The sequence below is a fragment of the Rhea pennata genome, chromosome 24 (genome assembly GCF_028389875.1).
Source record: "Rhea pennata isolate bPtePen1 chromosome 24, bPtePen1.pri, whole genome shotgun sequence".
In the NCBI taxonomy this organism is placed as follows: domain Eukaryota; kingdom Metazoa; phylum Chordata; class Aves; order Rheiformes; family Rheidae; genus Rhea; species Rhea pennata.
The window spans coordinates 488,244-509,470 of NC_084686.1; the positions used below are offsets into that span (position 1 = coordinate 488,244).

The 21,227-nt window shown below is 48.3% G+C and overlaps 2 protein-coding genes across 9 annotated transcripts in view; one reads left to right on the top strand and one right to left on the bottom strand.

The window, feature by feature from the left end:
* The first annotated feature begins 10,438 nt into the window (after positions 1-10,438).
* CLDN25 (claudin 25) lies at positions 10,439-11,138 on the top strand. The gene has a single exon (XM_062594654.1). It carries the CDS (start codon positions 10,439-10,441, stop codon positions 11,129-11,131), a length of 693 nt encoding a protein of 230 aa, XP_062450638.1. The 3' UTR covers positions 11,132-11,138.
* Positions 11,139-15,244: 4,106 nt separating this feature from the next.
* Positions 15,245-21,227, bottom strand: part of USP28 (ubiquitin specific peptidase 28) — a 31,586-nt gene continuing 25,603 nt past the window's right edge. For 6 of the 8 annotated variants that reach the window (XM_062594726.1, XM_062594725.1, XM_062594724.1 and 3 more), the window contains 6 exons: positions 20,766-20,944; positions 20,594-20,672; positions 20,133-20,212; positions 18,857-18,980; positions 17,839-18,037; positions 15,245-16,484 (listed from right to left, as the gene is read on the bottom strand). In XM_062594726.1, the coding sequence (XP_062450710.1) occupies positions 16,309-16,484; positions 17,839-18,037; positions 18,857-18,980; positions 20,133-20,212; positions 20,594-20,672; positions 20,766-20,944 (837 nt within the window). In that variant the 3' untranslated portion in view covers positions 15,245-16,308. Of the gene's footprint in view, positions 16,485-17,838; positions 18,038-18,856; positions 19,033-20,132; positions 20,213-20,593; positions 20,673-20,765; positions 20,945-21,227 lie in introns of those variants that run through there. The other 2 variants (XM_062594727.1, XM_062594728.1) reach the window with 2 other exon arrangements.

Below are 21,227 nucleotides of genomic sequence, written 5' to 3' on the forward strand. Positions count from 1 at the left end.
CGAGCTGGGAGAACCCCCAGGCGCTGTGCGGCGCGTCGTGGCACAACCCCGACCCCCTCGGCACGGCTCGACCCGCGCGGCACGGCGCGGCATGGCGCGGCACGGCACGGCGCTCCCTGCCCCTCCCCGCGTCTCGCAGGGGCACACGGCTCCCACGACATTTCGTTGGCGGCAGAGCCGCTCTCCCGGGTGTGCTCTCACCCCACCGTCTCAAATCGGAGACGGCTCTGCCGGCCGCGTTGCGGAGAGGCGCGCGAGGTCACGGCGCTGAGCCGGCAGAAGCGAAGCGGCAAGCAGGGCGAGATGCGTGCCGGGGCTGCCGCTCAGACCAGACCCTCTTCTCCACGCTTCCCCGGCAGCTTCAGCGTGTTGCTGCTTCCTCCTCGCTCTCTACGTGGAGGTGTTGAACGGCTGCCCGCCTGCGAAGCGGCTCTCCTCCACGGAAAGCCCGCGCGGTGCTCTCGAGGGCTGCAAGCACGAAGCCCTTCCTTGGTCTGCAGCCGCGCGCCAGTGGAGCGCGCGGCCCGGCTCTCCGGTAAGGAAGTCCACGGCCCCGGCTGAGTTGCTGCTATCAATAACGAGCAGCACAAAACTCTCCCTCCCAGTCAGTTCACCAAGCAGTCCCAGCACTTCTGAATTCCCACCATTTGCTTGTGGTTGGGTGGGTTAGAGCTTAATGTCCAAGCCAGGCCTTACATTTCAGATTGAAAGTAAATTGGGGGGTACGAGGGGGAAGAAAAGAAAAGAACCTCACAACTACTCCAAAACCAGGTAGATCTATCAACAGTTTGGACCACAGTCCTTCCACAGAGGAAGTGCTGCAGACCTTGAGCAATTCGGTCTCCCTGGAGGTGGAGGAGATCGTCTTCATTCCAAGCAGTAGCCAGACGGAACCTAAGCGATACGACCAGTGTCATCAATGGGGGTTAAAATTTAGGAGCCCTCTGTTCCCCAGCACACTGGCCCCCATTTCTGTCCTGAGCTGGAAGCACAAGCTGGAAGACCCAGACAAGCTGCAAAACACTCTTGCTCAGCCCCTGCAGGGCTCCGTGCTGCAGAGCTGCAGAGTTGCGCAGTCCTAAGGCTTTACCCTGCAGCCCTGGGAAATGATGAGCCCTCGCAGAGAGCAGTTGTGGTCTCTGGGAGATGTGGGGGATCTAGTCCAGCTGGGGGACGAGCCTCTCCTGACAATGCACACGCAGGTGATGGAGCTGAGGGCGAGCTGGAACACCCTGTGCCGGCTGGACATGGGGGGGCTACGGCGTGGCACCAGATGGCTAAGCCAATTACGTAACTTTAATTGCATTGCAGAGGCTGGGGGAAGGAGGTGACTTCCTCCTGGGGGCTTTGCCACGTCCGGTTAAGGCAAGTCAGCCTGTCCGGGGAGCAGCCCTGGCAGCTGCCCAAAGCGAACAGCAGTTCCTTGTGATTACCTGCACTTTTGTCCTGGCCTTGTCCCTGACAAGTGCTTTAATTCCAGCCAGAATGATAATTTGTTAAGCATTCGGAAGCCTGGCCCAGTGGGCCGGCCAGAGAAACCCTGCTGCGCTGGGCCAGGACAGGTACCGCAGCAAGGAAGTGCTGCAAGGGGACCGCGCGGGTGGAGCGCTGGCCGCTGCAGCGCGCTGCGGGCTTGCAGAGCCCACAGCAGGACCTGGCCTGAAGCAGCACGTGGTGCTTCCCCAGAAGGGAACGGCAAAGGGCCTGGCCACCTTACGCAGCACCCCTGTCTATGCTGCTCCATCCTCCCAGGGGTTCGCCTCTCCTGCAAAACACCTCTGGGAGCTGGCAGAGAATCTGCAAACAAGTAAATTCTCCGGTGAATGTCTGCTGCTGCTATGTAGCAGAACTGTCTAGCAGCAGACTGGTAAATGCACTCTGGAACAAAGTACCAGAGGAAACCTCTGCGAATGAGAGTTCTCCCAGAAACACTTCCCTGTCCCTGCGAAGGAGCCACCTGCGACTGGTGAGCTGCAAGCCTCATGGCTTTACTTCGCTCTGCCTGCAGAAGCTCAGCTTTTCTGGACCACCTCCTGTTTTAATGACATTTCATTTTGTGATTCAGCGGATCTCGGCTGCAGGCGCATGAAAAACCTTCTGAGCAGCAGGAATATTTCCAACAAAAAGAGGAAAGAAGAGGGAAAGTGAAACACAGTTACTGTCAGCACATATCCCCATCATCCGCCGCACGCTGAGCCTTGCAGGCCCTGCATCTCCAGATTTGGGCGATGATGAATAGTTTTCCGTAACAAGCTTTTGGGTGAGCGCTTTATCTCAGAAATAATTATCTGCCGTAATTATTCCCTTCCTCAGGGCAGTAGTAGCCAGCTGAGAACTGACATCTGGCTTTCATGTGCCTTTGGTATGGGGGAGGGGAGCAAATTCTCCTGATTTTCAACCTTCATTTTTAAAAGCAAAAGCAGCAAGAGGGCAGGAGATACAAAAGAGCCCCCAGGTTCGAGGAGCACAGCTCCCACAAAGACAGCTGTGGCAGATCTGTGGAAAGACACTTTATAAAGAAGTCAGGAATATTTTTGAAAATCCCGGACTCCTACATTTTAAGAAGATTTCCCTTAATATACTAAGGCAAAAGCTCCTGCCAATTCATTAAGTTCAGAGGCTTTTCTCTTTTTTTTTTCTCCCAAAGCACATGTGTAATTTCTTTAACAGGCAGCACGGGGAACCCACAGGTGTGGATCCTGGGTGCTGGAGACACGGCTAACCGAAGGGGCGAGAGGCGGCCCCCTCCAGCCTCCGCACTGGAGTGGGCAGCAGCACTGTGCTGTGCACACCCATCACCAGGACGGGGGCTGTGGGCACCACATCAGGCTCTTGGGCACCATGTGGTCCAGCTGGGATCCCACCCTTTCTGTCCCTTTCTCCCAGGCTCTGGGCAGACCCATCTTGCAGTCCACTCTAAACCAGGACACACACTTGAGCTGCCCCATATTAAAAATAGTGTCATGCTCTCTCCGGTGCAATGAAACTGCCAGGTCACGGGGAGCTCCAGATCCACCTCAGTCCACCGTTCTCCAGAAATGCTCCTCCTGACTTGGACAGGGCTGCTGCTGGCCAGGGGAAGTGGTAGCGCTCTCTGCCTGATGGATGCATCTGGCTGAGCTCCTGATCTCTGCGACCCAAAGCTTTGGCTCTCCAAGACAGGCAGGAGCCTATCATCTCAGGTGGAATTGTTTTCCCTGGCCCTCTCTCCTCTGTCAGGGAGTTTGCACCTCTGCAACACAGCTCGGTTGGCCTGATGGGTTTTTGTCACAAACGGCACTGGAAGGGAACTAAAGACACGACGAGTGAGAGCAAAAGTTGCTCTGCTCCAGGCAACACATGTAGGGCCTCTCTCTGGCAGATGCAGCTACCTGTCCATAGCCTGGCACAGAGACAGCAAATCTGTAACCCCAGAGGCCACGTTTTTGCTGTAAACAAGAAGAAATTCCCAAGATGAGGAGAAGCACTGATGCCGCTGGGCTCTTCATCTGCCCTTTGTGGACCACACAGCTTACAAGCATTAGCCACCTCCCAAGAGCAAGCTGTAAACCTGCCCTGATGAAGCTGACCTTCGCGTCCCTCCTCCTACTTAACCGAATAGCTCTGGAGTGACATCTGCAGACATGATGGAGACCTCAGCCCTGTGAAGGCAACGCTCTCTCAGTGCCTTTGCTCCCTGCTGCACCTTCCCAGCCTGCCCTTTCCACCTCCCACCCTCTGGGATCATCATCTCAATTTGAAAAGGCAGGGGAGAAGAAAGGCAAACCAGCATTGCTCTGTGCCTGTCATCTTTGAGCTCTCCTGCCCTGTCGACTCTGCTGTGTCAGGGCTAATCCCTGGAGAAAGATGTTAGAAGGTCGTGTTCCTGGAACTCCAAACTGGGCAGCAGGGCAGGAACGCACTGCCCCACAGGGACAGGGCTCTCTGGAGCACTTGTCAACTGTTGGGCAGCTCAAGAACACAGCTGGGCCACTTGGGAGTTGTGGACTTGGACTCTCTGCACATCTGAGTATCATTTGCCTTTGCAAAATTTTCACCGTCAGCCATGCAGCCTGCACCCCTGGGGAGAACTGCTCTCATTTCCGTGGTGCCTCTGCCCAGCCACCTCCTGCCAATGTCCCAGCGGAACAAGCAGTGCTGCCTCGGCTGCTCTGCCAGAGAGCTATAGGCTGTTCGCCCCTCACGCACATAGCATGCGAGCCCCAAGCATCAGGTGCTCAGTGACACCAGGGGCAGAAAGCCCGAGCAGCTGGGGCCCTGATGCGGATGCCCAGGGGAGTGGCAGGGCTCGGTGCCCCTCACTCCCCTGCAGCGCTCCCATCCTCAGCACTGCCCTCCACGAGGTCTAGGCTGCCCAGCCGGTGCCAGCAATCTCCAGGAGAAAGCAGCTGCTTGCAGACCCCTAAGTGAGCGGGGCACTTACCTCATTTCCAGGCACTGCACCTGCCAGGCAGGAACGGGCAAGGCCAGCAGATGATGTCCTCTCCTTGTGACTACTGCTCCTCTCAGGCTGTCCCAGCACAGTCCCGTCTGCCTCCAGGCCTCTTCCCATCAGTTCTGGATTCAAATCCCCTCCTGGGCTGTGTGGCCAGAGCTTATGGGAGGGAAGGGGAGCTTGGCAGCAACCTCCAATCCTGCTCCAGAAGAAGAAGGTCACCCGTTAATCTGTCTCAATGACAGGCAGAATTACCTCAAGATGATTTAATCAGGAAGGCTTGGGCAAGGAGCACACACACTGCCTGGGAGCCCTCAGAGCTGGTCTCCCCATGCCTCTAGCACTGATGGGCGCAGTACCGGCCAGGCTTCCCCTCTGCCCTCCTGCCCAAACCTCCTAGGTGCCAAGTGGAGCAAAGCAAAGAGCCGGCATGTGGAGCAGGGCAGACTTCCAGGCTGGAAGCATAGGTACTCTTGGCTCCTCCAGTGGTCTTCGGTATCTTACCTGCCTGCCTGTCATGAATGAGGAACAGTGGGGCAAAGGCTCAACAGCTCCATCTCCACTTTGGATTTTAAGAGACAGTGGGAAAGCACCCTGTCGAGCTGTGGGCTGAGGAGAAGCCGCGGTGCCTCTCTTGGCGGGGATGATGGGGAAGATCATGCCCATGCAGAGGGAGACCGAACACCAAGAGCTGCTGCTCGGCATGGCCCTTCCTGGCACAGCACACGCCTGTGGGGCAAGCAGGCACAAGGCCCGTGGACGTGCTCGAACACGCTCGACGTGGCAGTTCATGACAAAAGCCAGAGACCTGACTGCTTGGTTCCCCAGAAGGGGCTGCACACAGATGGCCCAAAACCCTGCGGGGGACCGGTTTGTCCCATCCGGACCCAGGAGTCCCTGCTCAGATCCTGTCTGCTGGGGGAAGGGACGCAGCAGCTGAGGCTCCTGGGCAGGTGCGTGGCTCTGCTGGCACACGTCTTCTCGCAGCCAAGCACTCGCAGCAGGAGGACTGCTCCTGCTCCACCAGGCTCACGAACCAGCTGAGGGGCAGACGCAGCAAGCACGGGGCGGATGCAGGAGCAGATAGCAGGGGTTGCACCAGGTTGCTCTTTGCCCTAGCAGATGTGCACAGCGAGGCAACTCTGCCCTGGGGAAAGACAGGGAGGGATTCCCCAGCTCTACGGAAAATCTCTCCTACCAAGCAGGAGGATTTCCCTGCTCTCATCCTTGTGACACACCCAGCTCCCCATCTGGCTTTAGGGCCAGGATCACCAGCAACAGCTGGAAAGCACCCCCCCTCATCCAGTCGGTTTCTTTGTGTGTCAACCAGTTTAATCCACTGCTGCAGTTAACCCTGGCAGCATGGAGATCTAGAAGTCACCTTGCTCCCCTCGCTGAGGAGGACAACACAGGGCTCAAGGTCCCGCTGTGCCTCTGTTAAAGATTGCTCCATGTTATATTTAAAGTTGGTTCTTTACAGCAGGAGGGTTAAAAATAGCAAAGGTAGCACAGAGGTTTTAAATAACTGCTTAGCCAGAGCCTTAAACAGCTCGAGGTTACTAATACAGCACAGGTAAGTCTTTCAGTAACTTCAGAGTTCAGGTAAAGCGTGACTAAAGGGATCAGTTCAAGGCCACCTCTTTTTGGAGATGACACAGCTTGCCTCCATTTCTTACTTGGCCAGCTGGGTTAAAGCTGTTCTGCAGGACACCAGCGAGTCCTGCGTGTACGTGGGGACCTGGCGAGGCGAAAAGCAGAGAGGAATAAAATCAGAGCGATGAGCTTCCTCCTACGTGACTGCCCCGAGGGCTGTGCCTTGGGGCTGGCACTGTCCCTCGCAGCCCCAGGCTGCTGTTCAAATACCAGCGACAAGAAGTTACCTGCATTGCCTGGAGGCAGCTTAGCAACCGACATGACCGAGGGGCACGGGGATGTGTCCAAAGCCAATGCCTGTGGGCAACCAACGGAGAGGTTTGGGGAGGCCAAGGTCTCCCTTGCAGGGGCTGAGGCACATTAGCTTGGAGGGCAGGAGACAAGGGAAACAAGCAGCGTTATTTTTGCTCAGTGGTGGTCACAGGTGTCCCCCCTCTCTAATGTCACACCTGTAGCTCTCCTTACTGCTGCAACCCCACCTTGCAAACGTGAACGGGAAGAGGCAGTCCCCGCTCTGCACATGGACCTCTTGAGCTCACGGGCTCAGGGCAGGCTCATGGCTTGCTGCCACACGAAGGGCAGAGTTTCCTCCCCACTGGATTAGTGGGACCCCAAGGCAGGCATCGTGACCTGGCACAGACCCCATACCGCCAGTCCCGAGGAGGGGCACACTGTGAGAGGGGCAGGGAGAGGGTCGTGCCTCGAGCCAGACTTACGAGGACGAATGATGCTCCTGCAAGTACCGGTGGAGCGGCAAACCAGGCCTAGCATCCGTGGAGAGGCTCCTGCTCGGTAGCTTTGCAGTCTCCCACTGCTGATCCGGCATACAAAGACATGGGGAAAGTCATGAAAAGCTCTGTTGGGGGGTCCTGGCTGTGTCCAGGGAGGAGGGTCGGGATTCGAACACTCAGCAGTTCCTGTAAGTCACCTCAGCTCTCATGTTCCCAGCAAGATGTTCAGCCCCTTTGTGCTTTGCTGCCTTCAAATCGTACTGACAGAGGCAGAGACATTCAAAAGCAGACCACCTTCTGAGGCCAGAGACGTGCAAGAGCACCCGTGATCCATCTCCTCACGGCACCGACAGCTCCAGCCAGAAACCATAACCTCTGAGGGACTGCAGACAAGACATCCCCCAGTCCTGGACTACAAGACTAGGAGCTCAGGCTGATCAAACCAAAGCCAAGGGCAGTTTGACCAGCAACCTACACGGAGCAGAGGGAATTCAGCCTTGGAAAGGACTGACTTGTGCAACCTCATCTTCCTGCCTATGGATTCTGACCATGTCGACCTGAAGTGCGAATGGGTAATGCACCTTATGGGCTTTTCTCCATGCTAGAGCAAGAATGTGAGAGCTCCTTCCTAACCATGCATGCCATGTACTTACCCCGAGCAGAGGAGCAAGGTTTGTTTCTGTAGGAGCCCCAGTGAAGATGCAGCAGCAGAACAGCCCTTGGTCATTGCCAAACAATGGAAAGCAGGATGTGTACCCAAGAGATAAAACTGCCTGTAACTAAAACAAACAGATTCTAATGCCTGTGTTCTTTCTATAAAGACCTCCCCTCTTTTGCCTGGTTCACGTTCCAGGAAATCATTTTTCACTGATAGAACTGCAACAGCTCCATCCTTGAGCTGGCAGCATGGAGGAACTGACTGATGGTTGGGCCAGTTCCACCCCCCGCTCTCCCCCCCCCCCCCCCCGACAGTCCCTCCAGCACTGAAGTCACTTTCTCAACAACAGGCTCCTGGAGACAGTTGCAAACACTCAGCATAGTCCCCGGCTGACTTTCAAGCATTGAGCCCTTATAGGAGAGAGCAGGTTACTGAGAAATGTTTGCAAAGCACTTTCTGAGGATGTGAAGTACCTCAGGAAGGCTAAAGTCCAGTCCCTGGTGCAATACAAAGATTTCTAGGATCTCCATCTCTGCCTTCAAGAACAACGGGGATCCATCACGTGCAGCTCTGCTCTCCTGTAACAGCCTCTGCTGCAACAAGGTGTTCCGAAGGCAAAAGTTTGTTCTATGAAGTTTTACTCACAGAAAGCACAAATTAACGCTTGCTTTGGCAGTAAGTGAGCTGCAGTATGTGGGAGTGTGGTGAGAACTGTGCTCCCACCGGACTCAGCAGCAAGGACTAACTCCATGCACCAGCTTAGCTCAATAAAACTCCGGATGCTGGGAGGATGCTTTGCCTTCCCTCAAAGCAGCAAGCACTGCTCTGTCCATCTGCAAATAGGTGTCAAAGAAGTAAGAAGTAAGAATGTAGAAGTAAGCTTGTCATTAGGGACTTGTCCCCGAACACAAGAAACAAATTCTTTGCAGCAGGAATCACTTCCAGTTCGGCCGTGGTGGTCTGAGACCTAAGGCTCCTGACAACATTGCTGATGAGAAGTCTGCTCTCTGTGGAGAAGGCCGTGAGGCATTCAGAGAAGATATTACTATATTTTAAAAAATCGCCTCACTTACTTATTAGGAGAAGTGTGAGAGTCTAGAAATCCCATGTTCTTCTCTGGTGTAGAAAAGCACAGAAGGACTAAAAAAGCAGAGCAGGACTTGGTCAGGACTTCACCATACCTCGCTTTGACACCGATGCAGGCATCAGTCTTTGGACTTCACTTTGTCATGGCTCCACTCCTCCTCCCCCATGACATGGGGTCATTCAGTCTGATTTCCCAGCACACCCATTGCCGCAGGGCAGCTAAGCTCAGAGCAGAAGTTGCCCCTCTCTCCAGAGCAGCTTGCAAGACTTAATTGATGCCTGTTTGTAAAGCTGCTATTCAAAGAAAATATGCTCAAGTCAGACCAATTGCTCCTTTACTTAGGTTGTTGTGAAAGTGCTTCACAGCTGGGAGCCTTCCAACCTGTGCCCTGAGCAAACAGGTTGCAATTTCCTCTGCTCGTCCAGCAATCCACTGGATTGGCAGAGAAGGTGCAACCTCCCTTTGGAGTCCCAAGGCACAATTGAATTCTTGCTGCAGCTCTCAAAAACTTCTTGGATATTTAATTAACGACTGATTAAGGGCTGGTGCTTTCAAAACCTCCTGAGAACAGAGCAAAGCTGCAATTGCTGAGAGGGGAGAGGCTTTCTCCCTCATGTAGCCTCTCTCCTGCAGCACTTTCAGGGTTCTCTCCCCACCCAGCCCCAGCAGTGGCTGGAGCTGCCACTCATTTGGAGGCCCTTTCTCTGCCAAGAGTCTCACTTCAGGGTTTCTGAGGCTCAGAGGATTTGCATACTTTCGCTTAACCCTCCTGCGTACAGTGAGGCAGCCACCACTCTGCCGGACTCACTGCTGCTTGCAAGTTGGCTTTGTCTTGAAGCAACATCGCCTGCACTGAGAACAAAAATTCTCCCCTCTCCTCCAAGGACTTCAAAGAGGAGCCAAAGACCTGCTGGCACATCTTTTCCCTGTGCAGAGCACCCCCTCCCCTTCTCATTTGGTTTGTTGCCTTTCTTGCGCCTTCTCTTCCCCATCTGCCCGTGCTGGTCGCTGCATTTCCTCAGTCTTTGCTCTGTTATTTGCTGCCATTATCATTTCCCCTCGTGGTTTTTTCCCTTTACTGGCGAGGTACGTGCTGCTGCTGCATCCCAGCTGCTGGCCCCCCAAGAAGTGATCCAAGCCCATCTGTATGGAGAGGACAGACAGGAAAGCCAATGAGAGGGCCTCAGCTTTAGCAGTCTAGGCTGCCACTTGAGCAGCCCTCAAGGGAAAAGCTGTAAAGATGAACCACGGGACTTGGCCCCAGCACCACAGCATCCAACATTTTGTGGCCACAGAGCGCGACCTCTGTGTTGCTGCAATCCTGCAGGCTGCCCGAGGCTCCTTGCAGGCTCCCTGTGCCCCAGCTGAGCTGCTGAGTTGTCCCGGGCTCTCCCTGCATCCCGGCTCGGACGGGAAAATACTGCTTTACGGGCCGTGGCTGGGAGCCAGGTTGCACAAGCCACAAAGCACCACGGGTTTAGTGGTGAGGGGGAAGAAGGGGAGAGAGGAGCTGACTGTGGGTTTGATACTTGGCTTTCCAGAACAGAGATTTACTCCGTTGTACCCAGTTTTTCCTGCCTAGCCAGGAGTGCTTTCTTTTAAACACAGTAAAACCAACAAGACATGAAAATGATTGTGGCCACACCCAGGAATCAGAGGTATAAGCTTGAATTCCCCCCCAGTACTCCTCTGAAAGCGAGGAACAAACAGCAGCTCTCTGTCAGTAGCCTGTCAACTGAAACAGCACATTCATGGAAATCCACGCCATAAAAACACAGCTTCAAAAGTGTTAATACCAAAAGCTTCTGCTCACCTACGCTTATCTCAGCCCCACCAGCGGAGCCGGAGCACAGATTACCAGACACAGTATTAGCATGGCTTGGAGCTGTAACACAAAGGTTCAACTGGGTGGAATGTTTCTCTCGTTCTTCGGGTGGGTCTCGTCCTGTGTTACGACGTTTGTGCCACTCTGGAAGAATCTCAACTTGGACTTAAATGAACTGGAGATCTGGAACATGGGGCTCTGGCAAGTCTGCATAATCCAGGAGGAAGGAGCCATGGAGTGTAAAGCCCACGAGTCCTTCCTCGCTCTGCCCCCGGACCTGCGGGTGTCCCGAATCCTGATGTGCCTCTCAAATGGACTGGGGTTTCTTGGATTTGCTCTCTCTAGCCTGGGGTTGGACTGCTGGAAAACATGCGAAGAGAAACCTGAACTAAAGAAACGGCTACTGCTTTCCGGAGGAGCAGCTTTTGGCACGTCAGGGATTATGACCCTCATCCCGGTTTCGTGGGTCGCCTATAACACAGTGCTTGAGTTCTGGGATGAAACTATTCCCGACATTGTCCCGAGATGGGAATTCGGGGAGGCAACATTCCTGGGGTGGTTTGCTGGCTTTTTCCTTGCAGCAGGTGGGTTGCTCCTTATCTATACCACTTGCTTAAAAAGGACCGAAACACCATCTATGCCTGCAGCAGTTTGCCGCCAACGCGCAGCGATGCAAGGTCCAGCTGGGATGTCACCTTGGAGCCACCACTCACACCCCAAAAATGCGGATCTGGTAATCTAAGACTTTCAGCACAGTGCCCTGTGCAGTTCCTGGCTGTTCAGATTTCAGAGACAGTTCTCATATTTTGCAGGATGATTTGCCAATTCCTCAGATAGGGTCACATTTTTTTTTCTTGTTGTGTGTCTGTTTCTTTCCTTTTTTTTTTTTTTTTTTTTAAAAGAGCAATAGCTTTCTCTGCAACACTTGCAGACTGAGCCTGGTGGTCTAAGCCAACAAGGCAGACATAGAGCAGTAAAGAGCACTCCTATTTCTGGTTACATTTGCAATATAGTCACTTCTTGATTACACTATGTTAGCGTTTCCCTGGAAATTTCCCGTAGTCAAGAATGTAATCATTGTAACATCTATATCAAACTAAAATGTTCATTCCTTGCATGTCCATTTCACTTTGATGTATTCAAAATAAATTATTTCGGTTGTCAGCAGTATGTATTCGTGCTCTGAAAATATAATTGCATCTCATACAATGTATGGAAAGAGTGGGGATAGAGAGTTTGCGCTTTAAGGAGCAATGCTGCATTTTGAATATTACCTTTGTTCATCTAGAAAAGCTTTAAAAAAAGAAAAAAAATCAAAAGAAATGGAGATCAAAAAAAAGAGTTGATACAAAAAAGTGTGCTCCAGAGGCACAAAGCCAGTGGTAATATCCCATTCACTAGTCCAATTTCCTCATCACTGAGATGAGAAAGTCACAAATGCACCATAGACCTTCATTTAGAAAGCTTTCCAATTGAATTGTCTATCTGTGCATATAAAGCAAAAGAAGTATTTTGTGGGTCTCTTTAAAGATCTCTTCCACATTTTCTTCATTTGGCTTTAAAAATAAAGCCTACTTACTTGCCTCTGTGATACTAACAAACATCAGGCTGAATTAATACCAAGAATCCTGACAGAAGTAAATGCAGTGCTACAGTACTATTTAACAGCTGGGTTTACTGCTGTTCTAATCTGTTTGCACTAAAAGCCATGGTCGCATGATCAAAATGAAGGAAGCCCCCATCCAAAACCAGCATTCCTTCAGGAATCAAAGTTCACTTTTCTTTAAAAAGTTCCATTTTGTAATTTGCACTTTGCTCTGGCTAAGCTGAAGAGTAGAAAAAGAAGTACGCAGGGAGAGAGAAAGAAAAGAGATTATTCCCAGAGTTTTTTCCTGCTGCCTGGACTTAGGACATGGCAGAAAATTGCAGCCAGGCCAACATACAGATTCCAGATTTGGAGCTTCCTAAACAGTGCCACTTCCCCTGGCCTGTAGGATCTGCCAGTCACTGCCTCTGCTGATGCTCGTTCCCTCTGTGAGCACGACCCTTCGCGTAGGGAGAATGCAGTGGCATGTGCTCTCCAGCTCTGACAGATATAAAAAAGGTCTCATTTGCAATGATGGGCCTTGAATTTACCCCTAAATACACAGTCAAAATCCAGAGGTTACTCTGAAAATGAAACAAAAGTACAGCCTGGCAAGAATGTGTAAGCAAATTTGAAGTATTCTCTCTTTGGACTAGTTCTGCAGCCACCAATTTTTCACCACCTATGCATAAAACCAGAATTGCTGTTGCTGCTGATTTGACAGTCTGAAAGCATCCTCTCCTCCCTTCCCTAAAGCACTATAGCAATTCAGCTGCTTGCAGTCAGTCATGCACAGAGTTAAGAGGGGAGAGGAGGGCACTCAGGAGTTCTGTTTCATGCCATGTCCTTCATACTGAAGATCAAGCAAGGCAAAATATAGGGGCCAGAAGGGTAGCATTCTTGGCTGATGAACATGCTTTTCAAAGATTTACACAAACTTTTAGCCGCCCTCTAAAAGTCTGACAAACCCACAAAGCAAAGAGACTCTATTTTGGCTATAATTTGTCACCCACACCCTTGGGAAATGAAAATATGGGGGAGGGAGAAAGAGGATAACCAGACTGCGAGTAAAGGTTTCTGGCTTTGGCACATTCCTCCCTTCGAGCCTGGCCCAAAGCATCAAGACTTGATGGGCACTGGGGATTGCACTCCTGAGAAATCTTCATTTTTAATTTAAAAGTGCAGTTTGCATATCTGTTGATTATTTCATTTCTGTTAGCAATTTAAAACAACTGGAGAAAGATACTGCCCCATGACTGTATGAATAACTGGATTCTCCTCATTCAAGAATCTTTCCCAAACCACATCCTAGTTACCTGCAAATGAGAATGCCTTGGAATGACACAACAGTATCACAAGAAGTTATCTTGAAATTATGAGTCACCTCTTAGTTGAGAAGAGTAAATACAGTTACTGAGTATGTGGTGCCAAGATGCCTATTCAAAATGCTGAATATTTTTATACTTTGCAATCAGACCCCAGAACATGAGCACCATAAGAAATAAGAGAGAGGTGTCAACAACTCACGTTGCTGAAAAGAGCCTCTGTGGACTCTTCATGAAGACCAAGTGGAACACAAGATAGTAAGGTTGAAAGAGCAGCGGTCCTTGTTCTATAACACCCCCTTAACTGTAATAGGCATGGCTCACAGTTTGCACAGGGATAGCTTGAGCTTCTTTAGGTAACAGTGTTTCATTTTATTCTAAAATGCTTGGGAGAATAGAAGGTGAACCTCAACTGTTACAGGAGTTATTTGTTCCTAAATAACTAGGAAAACTAAAGTGACAGAACAGTGTCACTTTGCTGACAATTTTCGTTCAAACATAGCTCTGCTAATTACAACTATTTTTGTACTAGGAAGAAGTCCTAGAAACATCAGACTTTAGCTTGTCAAAAAAATCTCATCCTTGAGTATTTTGCCCACTCTCTTCCCTAGCTGCTGAAAGGAAATCTGTATTTTGTCAGGGCAATGCCAGCCAGCAGAAGCAGGCAAGAGTTCCATTATAATGCAGAACCATGTTAGCAGCTCAGGAGAAAATTAAATGCTTCAAGTCCTAAGTTAATAAAGCAACTCTGAGAAAATTTGGCTGCAGGAAAGTATTGCTTTTGCCTCCTCTTTACTAATTTAATGTGACTGCATTATTTACGGCTGCATGCTTGGCAATGGTAGATTCCCTGTTTCAAAACCTGCAAGCTAATGCAGAACAGCTTGAAGTGGAAAAAGGCTCCAAAACAGGTTCTCTACTCTTAAAACTAGGGTTTCAGAAAAAGCCACAGAGCATTAACAGTGAGCATGAAAGTTCTCTGAACACTGTCTACAGGAAAATACAGTGAAGAAAGAGAAATACAAATCCCCCACCCATCTCCACCCACTCCCCTCTGCCTTTTGGAGGAAGCCCTGTTTCCCAAGCTGCATGGCACCTGCTCACCATGAGTGAATTTTATCCTGCTTCAGACCTGCCCCCCACCTTCTCCCCACATTTGTCCCATGTGCCGAGATCCATCTCAGAGATGGGCTGTTATCTCCAGACACTGCAGGCTTCCAACATGCGTGTCCTTTAGCTAAGGTACAGCAAAGAAGAATGTGAAACTTCAGGTACACTGCTTAATCTTGAGCAGAAATAGAGAACACCTAGATAGAAAACCAGACAGCAGAATAACTCAAAGTGCAGCTCAGCCTGTCTCACCCTTAGGTAACTTCAGAGGACTGAAGATAGGCACTGACACACAGGACACTCAGTTACATTACAACTTGCCTTCACATTATAGCAACTGATGAACAAGAGTGTCAACTGCAAAGCAGACAAGCAACAAATGCTTAATGTGAGTCTTGTTTAACCCCAGGGCATAACACGACCTGGCTACTTTACAAACATGGTAAGATACTGTTGGAAACTTTACTGTATTCAAAATCTTTTGTGACAGGTTTCTTGGATGCTGATCAGTGATGGGTTGACACATTATGAACTCTGAGGAACACACACACCTGTATGTTCACAGGCACTAAACTCTCTCACACACTGTTAGGGAAGTCTATCCTGCTGCTGCCCAGTGCTACCAAGTACTATGCTTTCTTCACAGGAGACTAAGGATGAAGTAAAGCTAGCACTTGCACTGTTCTGGCAGCTTCGGAACTTCCTCAGGTTACAGAAATTTCTGCATCATTTTGTCAACAGGTTTAAAAATATATATATTTGCTTCCCTTTCTTCATATTAAGGCCAAGAAGAGTCTTAAGATTTAAAAACGGAGCAAAAAAATGAAGGGAGCTATTTCATTCTAAAATAGAACAAATGCTTTTATTGTACTTTTATAAAACCTGCATAGTCCTAACAAACAGGATTTTCCCCCCTCCCCACCTACTCAGAACATTTGGTTGAAACAACTGCTGCTGTTCAAACGTAATTACAGGCTGCCTGGAAAAGGAAATTCAAACGGGGCACACTTTTACAGAGGGATAATAAGAAACCTAAGAGCTGATTCTAGCCTTTGCAGTTATCATAATCACTAATCCAACATTAAAAATCCACCAGAGGGGAGGAAGAAGTTTATTTTCAGATCCAAGAAGGGAATTTCCTTTGGTGGAGGAGGTGGTATTTACTTTAACTGGTAAGCTACCACTGTAGCACAACTGTGCATGAGAGGATCTTTAAAGCTCTGTCCTGTCTCCTGGCACTGCCATTATTTGCTTTTGCCTTTCTCAGAGGAAGAGTCCTGCATAATTTCTTTTGCCAGTTAAACACAAAAGGCAAATGCCTGTTTGACTTCACTCAGCCAAAATATGCAGCTGCACGCATGACTGCCCACATTATATACCCTGTGAGCCATCTTCCCCTCTGCTCCCTAGTCACACAATTCAGACTTCTGCTAGCAGTAGCCTGGCAAGATATGAATTGACCATCTTTGATAGCTTTTATGTATAATTTAGGAAGATGTAAATGGGTTTGACAGCTCAATGACAGTTAATAGCTTGGCTCACCAGATGAGTCAGTCTCTTGCTCTGTTTTCACAGTTCCAGGGATTTTGTCTGCTGAACAGTCTAGAAAGTTGCCACAACAGAAGAATCTTCTGATACAGTCTTAGGGATGAAAGGCAGATGGTACTGCCAGATACTTGTGTTGTATTAGCACAGTGGTTCACATCATCAGCATTATCACATAACATTTTATCTTAAAAGTGCAATACTGCTTTTTATTCATTCATATATACAAAGAATACAGGTTTGAATACAAATTATCTGTCCTCCTCCCTCTCCCATCGAAATACTGCCTGACAGAAGGATTCTGTGCAGTTAGGTGGCTTACAGTATACCACATCAAGCTGGAAAGTCAGCCATCTATTTTACAGTCACCGTTGAGGCCCCGTGAATGGACTCCATCACGGCTGCAAAGCGGCTGCAGAGGTCGTAGGGGGAGTTGGGCCGGATCTTCGGGGGCTCTTTGAGCACAATAACCTCTGCAGAGCAGTCAAGGAGCCTGGGGAGCAATTCGCCTAGCTTCAGCTGCAGGTTTGCTGTCAGGGGGGAAAGGATGAGATAGTCAATGGCACTGAAACAGTAAAAGACCAGATGGCAGAGGGCTGCAAGCTAAAAAGCTGTGACGCCTTTTCAAGATTGATCTTCCAAAGCTGAAAACAGCTCTTGTCCTGCACACAAGGACAAGCAGCATCTGCTGACACAGAAGAGTCATCGCACCAGCTGCTGCCTGGGTCTCATCAGTCCTCAGGTCCTGTCTCTTTGTGTGTGGAGACTACCAAAGGCTCAATAAAGAGGAAAGCTCCACTGCCACCTAGCTGCGCTGGGGGTAGTGCCAAGTGTCACCAAGATTCTACATTTTCTCAGTTCAGGATGCTTTACTTGCTGGTATGTCAGAAATAACTGCACATTTCAAGGCTACACTCAAATGCTGACTTGACATTCACGCAAAATAGAGCATGTGCTGTGGCCTTTAACATCTCGGACCTTCACAGGTCTGCCTGTATAGAGGAGACGGCATTCAATCCATGGTAAACAAGAGCCCTTCAGGAGCTGACCACACAAACTCCAGCATCAGGCCCACTAAAGGACAAAAACTTTTAGATGAAGAAAAGCAGGCAGAAAATGACAACATTTGAACCAGCTCACCTGATACAGGAGGTGCAGTCTACTGTTGTTTCTTTAAAATCTTTCACTTAAGCGTCATCAGGACAAACCGAAGAATGGGCTACTTGCACATTAGCCTAAGCGTATCCAACATTTATCCTCTATGGTAGTATTTTGAGAATAAACCTCTGTGTTTCGCCTTACTTTCCTATGGCAAATTTACCCTCTGTTGAGGATAACAACAAACCAAACTCCCTAAATCTTCACACACAGATCAAATCAGTCAAAACCAATCTCTCTTTTTAAAACCTCAGAGGAATCATGGCTCCAGACTGCAGAAGGAAATACTTAACAAAAGACAGCTATCCAGAACCAAAATTCAGCTACAAAGAACAAATCTCTTTAGAGGGCAAAGATCCTCTGAATCTGGCAGCATTCACCTGCCATCTATGGGAAACTCTCAGTTAAAGCAAAAACAATACACACCTAGATGAAACTTAGCCATTCTTTTTAACATAGTTTCTCACATTTCAATAAACAGGAATCCTTCTGCAGATTGACAGCAAACAGTAAATAAATTCTTCTACAACATAACTCAATTGATGATTCAAATACACTTCTCAGAACCCCAAGCAGAAATACCAAGTGTGCTACAGCGTAAATGCTAAGAATCCAAGGAAATATTTTAAATGGTTCTTTAATTCCTTTCTAGCTAAGGCCTAGAAACCATCCTGACTGCTTAGAATACACAGCACCAAAAAGGGGAGGCCGGCAGCTGTTCCTTACCATCCATGTCTTCTCGTCCCAGATAGGAGCACCAGCGGTTTCTCATGACCTCAATGGCATCCAGGTCATCTTTTGAGATGTCATTGTTAATGATGAGGTGCATGCAGGGGATGATCAGCTCATTCAGGATGTTAATGCCCTCTGCCACACGAGCCTCTTCACTGCTCACAAACAGAGATGCTGCCACATCATTCAGCTTCTACGGGAGGAGGAAAATCGGGGGACAGACACTTACAAAGTCAGTACAGACATCAAGTAATCAACATGCTGTCAGGAAAGTCATACGGCTCAGCCCCTTTCATTTGATAGCCATGTAGAAACACATAGACTAACAAAATCAGGCGCCACTTTCTCTTAAAGGAATTTTCCTTTAATCAATCACAAGAGAAACAACAGAGAAAAACTGCTACAGGATTAGAGCAACAGCATGTATACGGTTCTGGCTTTAAGATGCTGAGATACAGATCTGCCTTTACCCATATTCCCTGAAAACTGTATCTTCATTAAATTATCATTTGCTAGATTTTCATACTATCACTGGCACACGGTAAGGAGCAGAAGCCATAGTAATAGGCTCCAGCAGTATTAGTTACATGGGTCTTGGCAGCCACAGAGCATGAACTAAAAACAAATCTCCATTTTATACTGTTTTTTTTCCCAGGGAAAAAGGCATCACCTTTTGCTTAGAGAGAGAAAGCTATTAACACTAGAAATAAAAAAGAGGGAGAAAGGCAATGATGGAACCTAATGGACAGAAAATGATACAAATACTGCCTTTTGAAAAGCATAGATTTAAAACCTGAGAGCAAGTTCAGCAGTATCTGAACCTTTCCTGAAAAAGAAGCACGTTAATAAAATGTGCTCATACAAAGGGATATGGCATGACCTGATTCTTTGAGCAATGTGCATTCAGCAGTCAGTGAGTGAACTGACTCACAGAGCAAAAAGAGCTGATGTTACCTAGGCAGCTCCCTCCCCTGCCCCTCCAAGAATGAATTTAGAGCTCTTTGTTACAGACCAGGAGACATTTTCTTCTGTACAGGGCAATCAGCGATTCATTCACTCCTCTGTTGGGTCCCTTCATCAGCAGTGTGGTGTTACTTTGGTAGGCGTAGACCAGGTAGGTCAATGACTCCTGGTACCTAAGACAAGAGTGTCAGCTGTCCAGCCCTCCAGGTTTATCAGTGTCACAAGCTGCAGTGAAGTCAGCCATGTCAACTCAGGAAATGTTTTCCACTCAGCCTCAATGGTAACTAACATCAAGCCTGACAGATAAACTTCATTTCCTCACCAAAGCATAAATAGTTGTTCTACGTCAACTAATGACACATCCCTTTTTCCCCAGTGTGCCAAACCAGCATCTTAGAAACAGCCCTTTAAAGAAAAAGTTTGTGTACAATTTAGTGAGAATGCGAGTGCCAACTTCTACATTTTCTGTATTGGTCCCTGAACTTTGCACTTCAGGAGAATGCGCAAAGAGGTGCACAGAACAGTATTTTCAATTTCTACATATTTCTAGCTTATAAAAGAACTGGTTAAAAAATATTTAAGAAAACAACTGCTGGGTTGAGCTTCTTGAGTCAGCCAAATCAAAACTGGTAGAGACTACGTCATTTCAGAGAAATTCTAACACACCCTGCCTAGCTTCTTGTCAGTTTACCCACTTGACTTCAGCAGCTCATCACTGAGAGCCACCTCAGAATATAAAATTCTGTTCCTATCCATGAATAATTTCTAAAAGGCAAGTTTTCTTCTGTATTGCAAAAACGACTTTAAACATCAAATCTTTCATAAAATCTTTCTTTCTCACTTCCTCTGTACTACACTATTTATGTAACATACAGCTGCAATAACATTGGCAGGGAAAAACATCTATTTTCACTTCTCACAAGTCCAGAGAACTTCAAAATACATTTAAAAACAAAGTATGGCATCCAATACAGGATAGTTTGATTTTAATCCAGGAGTCCAAAGAGCAAAATAAGATGATGGCAATCATCATTCCTGCAAACTCATCTCTGGGAACGAAAATACAAAGCTCTACCGAAGGACAGATTAGTGGGAAATCCTAAGAATCGGGGTCAGACATCTACCTAGTAACTCAGCATAACATTTAAATTGTCAAACGAGGTCACCTCTGCATTCAAGAAAAGGCTATTAGCAAGTCAAGAAGAAAGCATATCTCAAATACAAGATTGACCATCACAGGTCAGAAGCAGTAAGTACTGTCAAAATAGCTTGTACTTCTAGCCTGTAGCTAATCTTATTCAAGCAGCCAATTAATATTAACCTACTTTCTATTCTGGTACAGCTCCAGCCCTGTAAGCAGGTAAACAGACACCTTGCGAAAAAGACTGTAGTCTTCGTGCCATCTCTGTTGAGGAATAACAAGAAAAGCAGAGTGTCAGCTTCACCTGTAACACACATACTGAGTATTACATTCCTTCACAATCCAGAAGCATATCAGATCTGACCCTCCGAGTTGTCTAAAGTTCTCTTGTAAGCCGTAAATAAAACAACTCAATTTAGTCAATTGCATGCACATTCCCAAAAGTTCAAGAAATTCCCAAGATATTCATTCTTACTTTTAACCACCACCTTCTGAACACACAAAGTTCAGACAGCAAGAAAGATACTTATAGGCACACTAGCTACTGCTTTATGAACTTGCACTGTATTCCTGGTTTCCTGGAATTTTGGACAGCACGAGCACTGACAAACATTAACAATCAAAAATGGCATTCTGGTCCCTTACCTTATACTCCTCCATATCAACATCGTCAGGGCCAATTTCTCTCAGCTTAGCTCGTGCTACCTTCATAATGCTAATTGACCTGCTCCGTATAAGCAGAGAGGACAAAAATTAGAGAAATTGTGCCACTTGTGTCTGATGAGAAAAGCTTCATCTTGTAATCCAAAGCACAAACCTTTCATCATAGCTGAGGTTTTTATCTGCAAACTGCTCAAGAAGGGTCCGCTCGACAACCTGTTTGGGAGCATTGTTTTGCAGGAAGTAAACGAGCACATGTTGCAACCGGGCATCATTCTGAGGGGTTGGGGTCTCTTTTGCAAGTAGATAGAGTCTGCAGTATTCCTCATGGAACGCCTATCAATGAAACACACACACTAAAACTTCCATCCTTCTGCCGGTTTGAATGCTGCAGCGGTTGATGCTAAGCTTGCAGTTGCCAGCAGGCTAAATGCCTTTCAGAAAGAGTGGGCTGTACAACTCCCTTAGTTTTGGGAATCTTGCTGCAAGTGCCAAAGTTGAAAAAATCTACTGTATATCTCTTGTATCAGTATTAAGATGCAGGAGTGATTTATACTCCTGGATATTAATAACAGGTGATTTTTCCCACATCATATTTTTATTTAAATCCTTTTGCCTG